This window comes from Anguilla anguilla, chromosome 6 (assembly GCF_013347855.1).
Source record: "Anguilla anguilla isolate fAngAng1 chromosome 6, fAngAng1.pri, whole genome shotgun sequence".
In the NCBI taxonomy this organism is placed as follows: domain Eukaryota; kingdom Metazoa; phylum Chordata; class Actinopteri; order Anguilliformes; family Anguillidae; genus Anguilla; species Anguilla anguilla.
The window spans coordinates 28,910,720-28,924,050 of NC_049206.1; the positions used below are offsets into that span (position 1 = coordinate 28,910,720).

The following is a 13,331-nucleotide window of genomic DNA, read 5'->3' on the forward strand; positions in this document are numbered from 1 at the left end:
TAAGGATGATGTCCTGGTACACATATCAACATTATACCACTATGCTTTATTTGTAAATGTGCCTTGTGTGGAAAATTGGAAACGACTGTAAGACATCTAAATCCTGGTTGAATTTTGACGAAGAGACGCTAATGTGATAATATGCTATAAAGCATATAATTAAGTCCCCATTGCAACGTCAGCAACCTGCTTCAGCATAAAGGTAGGCTACTGTATGCAGTAACTGTTACCTCACATAACCTATAACATTATTAGTCTGGGAATAATGATATACTCAGAACAGTAGGCTAGCTTGATAGCAGAGTCAATAAAGTTTTTTCTGAGCTAATATTCAGCTTATTATATTACACATACAATTATTGTTAAACTGGAAAATGATTTAAAGTTACTCATGACCACATAAATGTAAGAATAGCTATGCTCCAGTACAGTTTTTAAAATAAATTAAAATACTTTAGCTATCCGAACAATTGGTCTAACAACGTGTTTGCGCAGTCCCGATTCATTTCCCACAGTTTTGGTCGAGCTTTCGACTACTACTACTACTACTACTAGACTACTACTTTCTGGTATGATTAGTATGTGACAATATAATAAATTAAGTATGACATTGATTTATTAGCATGTAGCTAAACTACGGGAATTCAATATACGAGGTATCTGTCTCTTTCCTTTTACGTCTTCGCTTATCCTGTTTGACCAAGGTTTATAAACCTTCATTTGAATAATTATGAACTGTGAAGGGCATCTCAGTCCCAGTGTTATGATAGCTACAATGGGAAGGGTGGGTTGGGAAAACAGCCACACGCATCTTCGTATGAGGAGGTACAATTCATTGTGTATACGGACAGGACTAGCGTGTAGTACCACCAGTTTCTGTAAAGAGAGGAATGCAGGCGGACCGGCCAGTCGTGTGGATACCTCTCAAGAGCATCACGGAATGAAAGTAAGCAATTAGCTATATTTTGTAGAGAATGATAAAATAATAGATCCTGAATGAACTTTTAATTTAGTGTGGTAGCTGCATGTACCGTGCACTGACTCCCATGATGGGAGTTGGCTATCAAGAACTAGCTAGCTATCTGTGTTTCCAGCTAACTTGTAAGCTATTGTCTAATCTAATTTGTTTTAGCCGGCAGGCATAAACCTCAGAACACAACGTTAAATCAACTGATTGGGTTAGCGACGGGACAAACTATGTCGTAATTTACATCAGTTTATTATTAAGATATTGCTTCTCGTTTACGTTACTTTACTACACTAGCAATGTGGTAAAATGTACTAAAAGCAGATTTGTTAATATACCCAGCTAGACTAGTGCTAATGTTACATTAGTTTGTTAGCGGAGTTCGCTGGCTATATAGTGCTAACAGCTAGACTAGTTGTTATCCAGAGAACTCACTAGGTTAGCTAGATGTTTATTGACAGGGCTGTGGCGAATTTACCTCACGTTAACTAGCTAGCAACTATGATAAAAACAACAATTTAAGTACTTGTGAGTTACTAGTTTGCTAGCTAACTATCTTTATCTAGTTGAATATCTATAAATCCATGGGGTAGGCTAAGTTAACCAATACAGCAGTTGCTGTTGGATCCATAACGTTAGTCTGCTGACAAACAATTAAGATAACGGGGTTTGTTCTCTAACGTTAGAGCAGTTACCCCAGTAACAGTAACTGTAGCTATCACAATTAATAGTTTCTAATTTGTGAGCTAACTACCTCGTTAACCAGATAGGTAACAAGTTGCTAATGAGTGATGTTCATTTCATGATCTTCTAGATATTGCCAGTTATTTTTGAGAAGTATATTGCTTGCTAATTATCGAGCTATGTAGATGTGTCATCGTAACTCTCTTGATTCCTGCATAACTGCCTATCCGTTATCTTGCAGGCCCTCAAACATCCTGCGGTTTTCCTGATGTGACTGACCCACGCGGACATCAGTTTTAGGACCGCTTCTACTGTAAAAGATTGGAGCTTCTTGAACATTTCCTTGGAAACAGCGACGTCTAACGACGAACATTTGCCATGACCGGTAACGTTGCTGTTTGTCATTGCCATTGACATCCCAATATGGATACGATTCATATAAAATTACGAGTAAAACTTATGCTACACAGACTGTTGAAAGCTTCAAAAAACCATGAGCCAACTGTTACCAAAGCCTACCAAGCTCATGCTGCATGACACGAATAATATGCAGTGAGAAAAGTCATTTATTTCAAGTAATAAGTCTATGCACCAGTGTATAAATATTGTTCATGTTACTGCTGAGCAATATATGGTATTCATTCATTATACATTGTTGGGAGAATAACTGTTGCTGATTTTTTTCAGTTTTGGTATTTAATGATTGAACATGGTACCTTACAAAATGTTGGAATTGAGAGGACAGTTTGGGGATTGGAGTGCTGAAAGGCCAGTAATTTTGAAAAGGTTGTCCAAAAGAATGGCAACTGGATCAGGGCTGTGAAATGAGGCACAGCAAAACCTTTCAATGTATGTGTATAATAATTCTAGAGAAGGTGGACATTCAACTGGATTAGAAACTATTGAGGCAATAGAAAATGTGATGCTAGCATTTTCACTAGTTTTGCCTGTGGGTCAAACACAAAGGCCTATCTTAAACGCTTTAAATGTTGGATCCTTCAAATCCCTGAGAATTTTTTAAATTAAACTTCATGAATCATGATGCACAAGATGAGAATTTAATTATGATTTAGGGATGTAAATACTGAAGTATTTAGAAATTGGATACTGTTTTCCTGCTCTAATAGCATTTAGAGCCATTTTTTGGGGGGTTGGGGGTGTGTAGTAGCACCTTGCTACCAAGCAGAAATGACAGTTGGCTAAACTTCAGATCAGTATTAATTCCAAATTTGTATTGCATTTGTATGTTACCAGATGAAACTTTAAGCAACAAAAAAGGCATTGTATAATCACCTATTAAACAAGGCAAAGGTTTATGAATTGCCCACAGTTTGAGGGAATTTCATCCCTTTCTCTGTAGAGACAAGGTCAGGGATGACTTGCTCTGGCAGTTGCTCTGTGCTGGTTACTGTAGATGCATTCCTTTTGTGTGATTATGCCTGAAAGCAGTTCCACCATTAGGTTTTAATGTTGTACTGAACAATTAGCACTATTTGTTCTCCCTGTTTGTTCGTGAGATGTGCTGACAATGTTCTCGCTTAATTTTAGCTGGCAGATGTTCTAACATAAATGTTACTGGCAATATCCAAGCTTTGCTTAAGTTCCCTTCTATTCAGGAGGTATAAAATCTACATTTTTGGCATGTTACAAATAACAGTTTTAACATAGGCAACAAAATTCCTTACTTTTTATTTGTATTCATTATCCAAGTTTTAAATTTCAAATGTAAAATTTTTTATTAAGTTTATAATGCCTGTGAATGTTCCCTTCATAACTCTTATCAGTACAACTCTTATCAGTAGTTTCCCAGTACATTACATAGTCCCCAGAGATCCATTCTTGAGCCCCTCCTGTTTTCCCTGTGTACTAAATCTTTTTATTCAGTGATATCCTATCCTCCCATGCATTAGGCTACTTCTAGCAATGCTATGACCACACTTAGTTGTTTCTCTCCTTTTCACCCCCAGATGTACATTTACATACAATACTTCAAGTTGGATAATTAGTTGCCATCTCAGACTCAGTCTTGCGAAAACTATCTACCAGCTACACTCCCCAAGACCTGTCCATTACCAATGGTAATACAATGGTGTCTGCTCTCCAGACTGCCAGGTTACTGTTTGCTATGAAGTACCTAAAAGAGCCTGCAGAGTTCTGGAAAAAGGTTGCCTGGATGAGACCAAGCATGTTCTTGTATCAGAGTGATGGCAAGAGTAAAGTATGGAGGCCAAAAGCAACTGTCCAAGATCCAAAGCACCCCCCCCCCCATCTGTGAAACATGGTGGTGGGGGTGTTACTATTTTGGAATGTATAGCTGCCACAGGTACAGTCTGTGTCCCATGGACATCACCAGGTGCTGTGTATCTTCTCTGGTCATGCTCTGCCAGGCCTGTACTGCAGCCATCTTCAGCTCCTGTTTGTTTTGGGGGCTAATTGCCTTAAGTTTTCTCTTCAGCATATGAAACGTATATTTAATTTGATTCAAATCGGATGAATGACTTGTCCAGTGAAGAAGTGTCCACTGTCTGGCTTTTAAAAACTCGCTTTAGCAGTATGTTTGGGATCATTGTCTTGCTGTAGGATAAAACACCACCCAGTGAGTTTGGAGGTATTTGGTTGAACTTGAGCTGGTACTATGCTTCTGTACACTTCAGAATTCATTCTGCTGCTGCTATCAGCTGTTGAAGACGATCATCAATGAAGACGAGTAAGCCAGTACCTGTGGCAACCAGAACACCCACACCTTAGGCAGCTCCTTTTAGCCTTTGCTCTTGCCACTACTCTGAACCGTTCTGTTTTTACGGCTAAATAGTTGTTTGCATCTTGCAGTGTAGCCTCTTTAATTCATTTTCAGGAATTTAATTCCTGAAGTCTTCTGAGGACAGTAGTCACTGAGGCATCCATGCCTGTCTCCTGAAAAGTGTTTCTGATATGTCAGACAGGTCTTCATTATTCATTACCATACAGGTTGTTTCTTTATATTCTCCATAATTCTTCGGTCATCAACTGTAGAGGTCTTCCTTGGCCTACCAGGCCCTTTGCGATTAACTGAGCTCACCAGTGCTCATTCTTTTTAATGATGTTCCAAGCAGTTGGTTTTGGTTAGCCTAAGATTTGGCCTATGTCTTTGACTGTTTTTCTTTCTTATTTCTCAGCCTGATAATGGCTTCCTTGACTTTCATTGACACAACTCTGGTCCTCGTGTTGTCAAATGCCAATAATAGACTCCAAAGGGAAAGAAAAACCTAGAATCAAGGCTAGATACTGACAGCTGTTTTATACCTGCACTAAGGATTTAGCACACCTGACTAATCAGAAACCCATGTGAAGCTATTTGTCCCAAACATTATGGTGCCCTGAAGTGGAGAGATTGTGTATAAAAAGTGCTGTCATTTCCATATGGTAAAAACAAAATGTATAAAAATACCCTGTAATAAAAGCTGAGAATCTGCACTTTAAGCACGTGAATTATTTTATTATGAATCTAAAATTGTGGAGTATAAAACCAAATCAAGGAAAAAAAACCCCCAAACATTATGGAGCTCACTGTACAGGCTGTGATCTACTTGTAGGATTTGTTTGAAGAAATAATAGCGTTTGACTGAATAGCTAGCTATATGGAATGGAGTGAATGAGATATTGAAATATTTCACTAAATTACCATGAATTGATGAATATAAATATTCAAATGTTTGTTTATCCATTTAAAAATAAAGACGTGTTTGTCATCAGTACCTGTGATGAGAGTTTAAGAATCAAGCTTAGAAGATAAAGCTTGGATAATTGACTTCCCTGCCTTATGCTGTGAGCGAATACCAGTGGTTAGAGTGACTGGAGTTCAATTTCAGGGCTTGGGGGAAAAGTGGTTTTGTTCAAATATTGAGAACACTTAAGTGCTCTGAGTGTATATCCTTATAATATGCAAAATGGCCATTGATATATATTTTTTGTTTCTTTTCATTACAGATTAGTATAGTGTCCCATTAGAGTATTATGTTGTCAACTGCTCCACTGAGTGCTATTGGTCTGTGCTATAAAACTTGCATTGGCAGAGTTGCTGCTCTGTGCATTGAGGGCCATCTTCCAATTTTCTGTATTGCTGCAGTAAATGATAAAACAGCTAAATCAGAGAATGCACTCCCATTACATTAATGAAGACCATGAAATAAAGTGATGTCACGTAAATCAATGTTGAAATCGAGCAAAAAAATTTAGACAGGAAACTGTTGGCCGACAAGCTTGAGTTACCCCGGTCGGGTTGAAGAGAAATTCGGGTTGGAACCTGAACCTAAGAAATGTCTGTGTTCAGGTGCTCTTGGGCTTGGCTGGCTGCGGCTGGCGGGGCTGGTGAGAGGGGTTCAGCTGAGTGGGAATTCTGGGAAAAGACCTTCTTGCTGTGCTCCTCTGACCCCCCCTCTAGTCGACGGCTTGCCAGCAAGTCCAGCTGCTTAGCTGAACACATGATGTCTCCTCTTGTCTGCGCCAGCCAGACTTAGAGTCTGTGATGTAATAAGAAGCGCAGGCTGACATAACCCCTCGGAGGTCTGGCACGCCCTAGCCTGCGCTCCTCCAAATTGGTAGTGGAGGCTGCGGCAATGAGCGCTGGTGAATACAGTTAATCAAAAAAATGCTAATTGAGCAGCAAAATCAGTGAATTACAAAGTGGGGAAAGCACTTGATCAATCAATTTGCATATTAGTGTAGTATTCTTGTGTCAGCCATATCGTAATCTCGCATAAATCAAATTTGGTGATAAGCTTGTGATAATGGGATACCGTATGCCATTATGACAATGGCCTACATTACAGGAGCTGCATTATGGGTTATTTTGCTCTAGCCATATATATGCCTGCTTTACTGCTAGACGTTTGTAGTTTAGGTTACTAGAAATTAGGTAACAAAATGTCAGGCAGGACAGTGTTGGTTTTTTTTCTCTCGTTGCCTAGTTTCATATGCAAATGAGCCTCACCACTCAGTCAAAGCAGGCTGCATTTATATTTTGGTGTGCATCTTTCTGTGACGAGTAGAGAGTGGGGAGTTGTAGCATGTAGCCTTCCTGACCAGCGAAGCACGTTTTAAAATGAGAGCTCAAACAAAGAGCTTACTGTAAAACAGAATCACATTAGCCGAAATTTTACAGTGGATCAATCCATTAATATCGGTTTAACCGTTTTGTGTGCTTAATTCCATGAGTTTCATTTTAATTAAACCCGCAGAATTGATTTCATTAGCTAGGTGAAAAATACACTTGTTGCCAAATGACATCTCTTTGCTTTAGGCTAAGTCATTACTATTACCCGTGCTGCTGAGGGCTGTAGCCCAGAGGAGCCTTTATTGAGGCGAATCGGCTCTCACGTTCACTGAAAAGAGCCCTTCAAAATAAAGGCACTGGCTTCTGAACAACCCGACTCCCGTGACTGGAACCAGTGCGTCTGGGAGTCTGCAGGGTGGTCAGGGTGATTATGAATCAACTGGGAAAGGAAACACGTTGGACTTGATGAGGTTCCCATGAGCTTAACAGTGAGCTGGCAGCCAGATGCAAGCTTCAGGGAAGGCTAGGGAGACTTCTGATATTACCTTGTTCAGTTTGGCTATTAACGCACTGAAAGAAGGACTAGACGTATGGGTTCTGATGACTGCTGCTGACTCACAATGACAGTACCAGTGTGCGTCAATCAGTAGGCTTCCTGTAAGCTAGTGATGGATTATTTGTATTGAATACAAATTTTATTTGCGTCGATCATCCAATTTAAAATGCCGTCTAGCATGACTGTGAAAATATCTTTAGCGGTGCTAATTTAATACCTTTCATTTTTGAATGAGGTCTGCCAGTAAGCGAGAGAAGCCATAGGCGTCGGTCTCCCACAACAGCCCGTTTCCACGGACACCAGGTCTTACTTGTGATGTAAGCGACTAAATGCCCAGGTTTCCGACAGTGGCTTTATGGTATGTGCCCCGCTAAATGGGTTATACTGTAATGGGTTAAATGGATTATAAGGCCCTCAGCAGCCCCCTGCCACATTTTGAGTGTGTGTCGGTGTGGCCACTTCCCCGTCACAGAGAGCGTGATGGAGAGAGAGAGAGAGAGGGAGGGAGGGCGAGAGTAAAGCCTACTGTGTTAGTGAGTGGTTTGCTAATGAGCCAGAGAGAAGGAAAAGGAGGCTAAGTTTAAGGTGCTTGAAACCCCTGCTACTTTAATTTGGAGCTTAGCCGCGGCGGGACAGCTGCCCGTCGGCGGTGTCCTTCGAGCCCCTCCAGCCGTTGCCGCGGCAGCAGCCGGGCCCCTGTTGGCTGGCGCATGACTGCCCGCCCTCGCTGACCGTCAGGTTGGTGGTGGTGACCGCCCCCAATGTCACTGGCTCTTGGCGCAGAAAGCGCTCGTTTCTCCCCATTCGCTGCATTGTCATTCAGGGCAGCTCTGTGTGGAACACAGAACAAACGGGCGCTTTGTGCGGAACTGTGGGAATATCGAGGGCCCCTGATTTCCCTGCTAGAGTTTATTTCCTGTTTCCTGAGGCAAATTTGTCACCTGTTCACAGATACCGTTCTCATTCCTTTTGAAAGTATCTTAGAAAATCAAAGATTAAGAGAGCAATAATGAAGATATGCACAATATTTTCTAATATCTGCTTTACTTATCTTACTTAATTTTATTGAAATGATTATCAGTTATTACTACTATCATCTGTTCCCATGTCTGGAAATGGGTATGCATGCAAACTTACTGTCAAATTAAGTCCATGTGATAGCCACTCACATCTATATTACAGTTACAGGGAAAAATATTTTAAGAATTTTAAGTAACCTAGTCAGGTAGTCCTAGTCAAGCTTAACCAACCCCTTGCTGGGTTTAAACTGCATTTTCACAATTCCAGCAGAATTTTAATATTTTCTTTTAAATATGATATTATTCAGTAATAAAAACAATAGCAAAATAGGCATACGACTTTTTCTCCAACATTTTGAAATGTTGAATTCTTTTATTCATCCAGGTTTTAATCCTTTACTAAACATACCAAACGACAGCCATCACAAAAAAGCGCAGTAATACAATATGTCTCTTCTTCCTGATGCCACTGCATTTTCACTATGAAAACATAAATTTACATTCTTTAAAGTATTGTCCATATGCCCATTTGCCCATGTAAATAAGAAATTAATATCAAAAAAGCATGCACATTTTCATCAAAGGTGCTATTGCAGGAATGGTAATTATGAGGCTTGTCTGCAGCAGGTCAATCGGGTAATACCAATAGCAAGAACTGTTTTTCAGCCACCCTAAACTTCTATCAGTGAAAGAAGTTGCACGTTCTGGACTTTGCTATTTCATCAGTTTGGCTCATGTGAGGGAAGAGAAATCCTGAGGTATTGGTGCAGCCTCACGTTATTCAGTGAACCATGAGTGTGTTTTTATGACATTCATGTGAGACTCGCAAGTGTGTGTTGAACCAAACATTGTAACTACTAACAGGGCAAATTTCTTCACATTGGGAAAGTGATGTTGATTAACATGCCGAGTCCAAAAATCCATCAGCGTTAATGCCTGCATGACTGCACATCAACTAACTCAAACTGAAAAGAGCTCTCGTCAAGGACGGCCATGACCAGTTTTGCTTTTGTGCACAAGTCTGTGTCCGATTTGACATTACATAACGTTACAGCCGCTTAGCAGACGCTCTTACCCAGAGCGCTTTACACAACACCTTACATAGCGTTCACATTGCATCCATTTGTACTGCTGGATATACACTGACGCAATGCAGGTTAAGTACCTTGTTCAAAGGTACAGCGGCAGTGTCTTACCTGGGGATTGAACCTGTGACCTTTAGGTTACAAGGCCAGCTCCTTACCCATTATACTACACTAATGGGAATATTCACTCCTGGTGCTACTGCCAGGAAAGATACAAATCTCTTATCTAAGCTCGAGGAAGCGGTCCAGTGTTTTTCTTTTGCTAAGGCAAAGAAAAGCAAAGTCAGAGTGCTCTGCAGACATGCCAGCGAGCAACTGTCTGAAAAGGCGATGTTGCAGACTAGAAGTTGAACAAATGAAATTTACAATGCTCACAGTGTCCATTGTGTTTTTAATTCACCACTAAGTTTTGCACGCAGTATGGATTAGTGCTTGATTCAGTAGAAAAATTGCATGTGTTGCTATAGCAGGTAGTCTAGCCCTGCGCTTTGCCTGCCACGGTAGGGGCACTGTCTGTAACTAACAAACAAACCCGCTATAAATCCAATTTACGCTCATTGAAAAAAGTGACAGTGCTTTGGTAAATGACCTCACCCGTCGTTTGCTCCTCCAATGGAATTAGTCTATCATAAAACCTCACATAAATGCACGATTGTGCTACATCGCACTTGACGGTTGACTCGTCCACAGCCATTGACATCACCTCAGCTTGTTGACTATTGTCTAAAAGCTTTCCCAGCACCGCATGTGCACACATTTCCACTCTGTACTGCACAGATGGGTCTCAACAAAAACACGTTCTCAACGTACGAAACTGCCAAGTTCCACATGCCAAGCACTGCCTATAAGTCATTAATTAAAACTAGCAAAAATACTTGGATCCGGCTGTTGGTGTGGAGTTTGCATGTTCTTTCTGTGTTCGCGTGGGTTTTCTCCGGGTACTCCGTTGGTCTCCCATACTGAAAGACATGTGTGTCATGTTAGATTGCCCTTGACCAAGGCACTGGCCTCAGAGCCTGGAGTTGGTACCCGGGCACCGCAGTGCGGCTGCCACTAAGTAGCTGGAATGGATTAAATGCAGAGGACAGATCACCACGCGTGATCTTATCTGCTGTCGCTGCCTTTCATGCTCTTGCAGTTTGCTTGGACTCAAAGCCATCAGGACTAATCACACATTAAATCCCGTTCTTGAAAGACATCAGGTAACTGCTTGCAATTGCCATGTTTTACTGGTAATGATAGGGTTATGCTAGGTTGTGATATGTAATGATAAGTTATGATGGGTAATGATATGTAATAATGGTACGCATTATGTTTAAAGCGCTCTTCATTTAGACAATCTCAAAGAGCTGTACGAAGAATAGGTAACGCACACAAGGTGGCTTTTCAGTGCAGTCTCTGCAGTAACTGCTTGCTTCCCTTTCCTCTGGTTGTTGGGCCTGGGGGCTGTTTCCGAAGGCAAAAAATCTGAAGTCTCCGCCCCTTCTGTGCTGAGCGTTGCTTTTTGGGAAATGACCCTTGAGAGGGTGTGGCTGCTCCGATGATGCACAACCAGAGGTGGGTAACCCGGCTTCAAAGAGTAAAAAGACTGACCATGCATTTGCTCCAGCACCATGCACTAAACCAGCTGATCACAATAATTAGTTCTCCCATCATGCTGAAGAGTTATGCTAATTAGAATCAGCTGCTTTAGTGCATGGTGGTGGAGCAAATACATGGTCAGTCTTTTTACTCTTTGAAGCCGGGTTACCCACCTCTGTGCACAACACATCACTCATGCAGACTTAGGCTCAGGCTTTCTAGGACTGGCCACAGATATTTTTTTTTTTCTTTTAACATATTAGCGGTTGGACAGACTGTTTAGATGTCAGATGTTGATTTTAGGGTGAGATTTCCCTTTCACATGAATCAGTTTCACTGTGTTAAGTCCACATTTCACCGTATTGACACGTTCGGTTTGTACCGGTCTGAATTGGCTGCTTTGTATGCCACATCTGTTCTCACACAGCGCTGGTGTTTGCTGTAGCACCACGAAACGCACACAATGCAGAATTAATTAAGGACTTGCCTGAAGGGCTGATTAGACGCTGTATTTAAGATGTTGTGCCGCTGCCTTTTTCCCCCCCTTGTGCCTGGGATAAAAACCTCTTCTTTGACCTTTGGTGACCGGAGGACAGATAGGCTCTGCTGCTGTCAGGGAAGGAGGCTGTGAGCATGAGGAGCCAATGAGAGAAGCAGGGCAAAAAAAAGACATTTTACCCTTGACTCACCTGCTGGTGAATGAGTCCTCCCCCTCTTTCTCTCTCTCTCTCCCTCTCTTTCACTCTGTCTCTCTCTCTCTCTCTCTCCCTTTCCCCCTCTACCCCCCCTCCTCTCCTTCCTCCTCCCCTCTCTCCCACCCCCTCTCCCTCCCTCCCTCCCTCGCTCTCTCTCACTGGCTGTGCGCGAGCGGCGATGAGCGAGAGGCTGTGTGTGTGTGTGCGCGCGTCAGCGGGCGAGATCGCCGTTACCCTTCACTGAATACGAGCCTTCCTCGTCGCACACGGGAAAACCCACAAGGTCACCCGCGCGAGGTAGCCTTCCTCCGCGTGTGTGCGCCCCGCGCGCGTCTCTGTGCGTGTTTGTGTGTGTGTGTTCGCGCTCGGCGCGTGTGCGCTCCAGCATCTCTGCCTGCGTCGGAAAAGCAGCGGGCGGGCAGCGGGGGGAAAGGACGGCCAGGACTGGGCTCCCATCTATGTACGGTAAGGAGGACGGCGCGTGCGCTCCGAACGCACTGGCGGCCAGCGGCGGGTTTTCTCCAGCGTGCGTGAGTGAGTGTGTGTGTGTGTGTGTGCTTATCTCCCCCGGAGCAGGTGTGTGTGTGTGTGTGTGTGTGCGCGTGGAGATAGTGCGCTCCGCGAGGCGCCATGGCCAGACCGATCGCGTGTTTATGCCCGAGCGCGTCGACGCTGCGCTTAGCGGATAGCGACGCGCGGCGTCCGCTCTCGCTCAAACGGCGGGACGCACGTTCAGCGCTTTTTCAGAGAGTCAACAAAAGGGACGGCTGCTCTCTCCCGGGGGGGGTTGATCTCGGCCGCTGAAGGACTGAATGTGGGTCTCCCTGGTGTGCTTTGCTTTGAGTTTTCAGCGACGGTCCCTCCCCCCCCATTAGTTAAGGTGGAGTTAATATGCAGCTTCTCCTCACTGATGTTTGATGTGTTAGTCCTAATTTTTACTCATGCGCTCAGTGATATACCTGGCTGTAGCTCTAATAGATGCCCTGTGTTATTTGTGATGTGGTTTTTTTCACCCCGCGTGTTGTCTCTGCAGCGAGCAGGTATGGATGCGATTGACCGTTTTCTGCCCGGTGATAATATCGATAATGTCTCTCTAATTCAAGCTCTTCATTTCATAGCACTGTTGTGAAATCGAGCTGGGATACCTGTATTTCTGTAGTGCGTGTCCACTGTATGAACATAGTTATTTTCTGCTGTAATTCTCATTTGCAAGAAAAATTGCGAGCGTGGTCGGAATTACATAATCTCCTGTAAGAGGACGAGGTGGCTGCACTGCACCGATGGCCAATGACACGAGCTGAGCACTTGCATGCACATGCGTGTGTGTGTGCGCGCGCACGCGTGTGGGAGCGTGTGTGCACGCATGTGTGTGTGCATGGCGGATGGAAGAGGGAGGTGGGCTGTTGTGACATCACGTGGCCTCACACATTCAGGCTCCCAGGTGGCCTGAGGGTGACCCCCGGAGGTGTAGGTGGGGTACCACCACCCCCCCCCCCCCACACACACTCACACACACATACACATTGCTTTAAGCTCTCTTGAAAAATCATGCTAGTTCTCCAGACGGCCTCAGCTTGGCCAGAAAGCCGCTCTCCTTCTCCAGACTGCAGCCAAGGGGAGGCTGGAGCTGGCCCTGAAAGCTGTTAAAACGGCAGACAGGGAGCCCTGGCTCTGAAACTTGGCTCAATCGCGGCGTGTGCTTTATCCTCCTC

General features: G+C 43.3%; 1 protein-coding gene across 2 annotated transcripts in view; it reads left to right on the plus strand.

Annotated features, from left to right (window-relative positions):
• Nucleotides 1-810: 810 nt before the first annotated feature.
• efr3ba (EFR3 homolog Ba (S. cerevisiae)) overlaps nucleotides 811-13,331 on the plus strand; it is a 67,953-nt gene continuing 55,432 nt past the window's right edge. The window contains exons 1-2 of one of the 2 annotated variants that reach the window (XM_035422550.1): nucleotides 811-946; nucleotides 1,893-2,036. In XM_035422550.1, the coding sequence (XP_035278441.1) occupies nucleotides 2,030-2,036 (7 nt within the window). In that variant the 5' untranslated portion in view covers nucleotides 811-946; nucleotides 1,893-2,029. Of the gene's footprint in view, nucleotides 947-1,892; nucleotides 2,037-11,785; nucleotides 12,085-13,331 lie in introns of those variants that run through there. The other variant, XM_035422549.1, reaches the window with a different exon arrangement.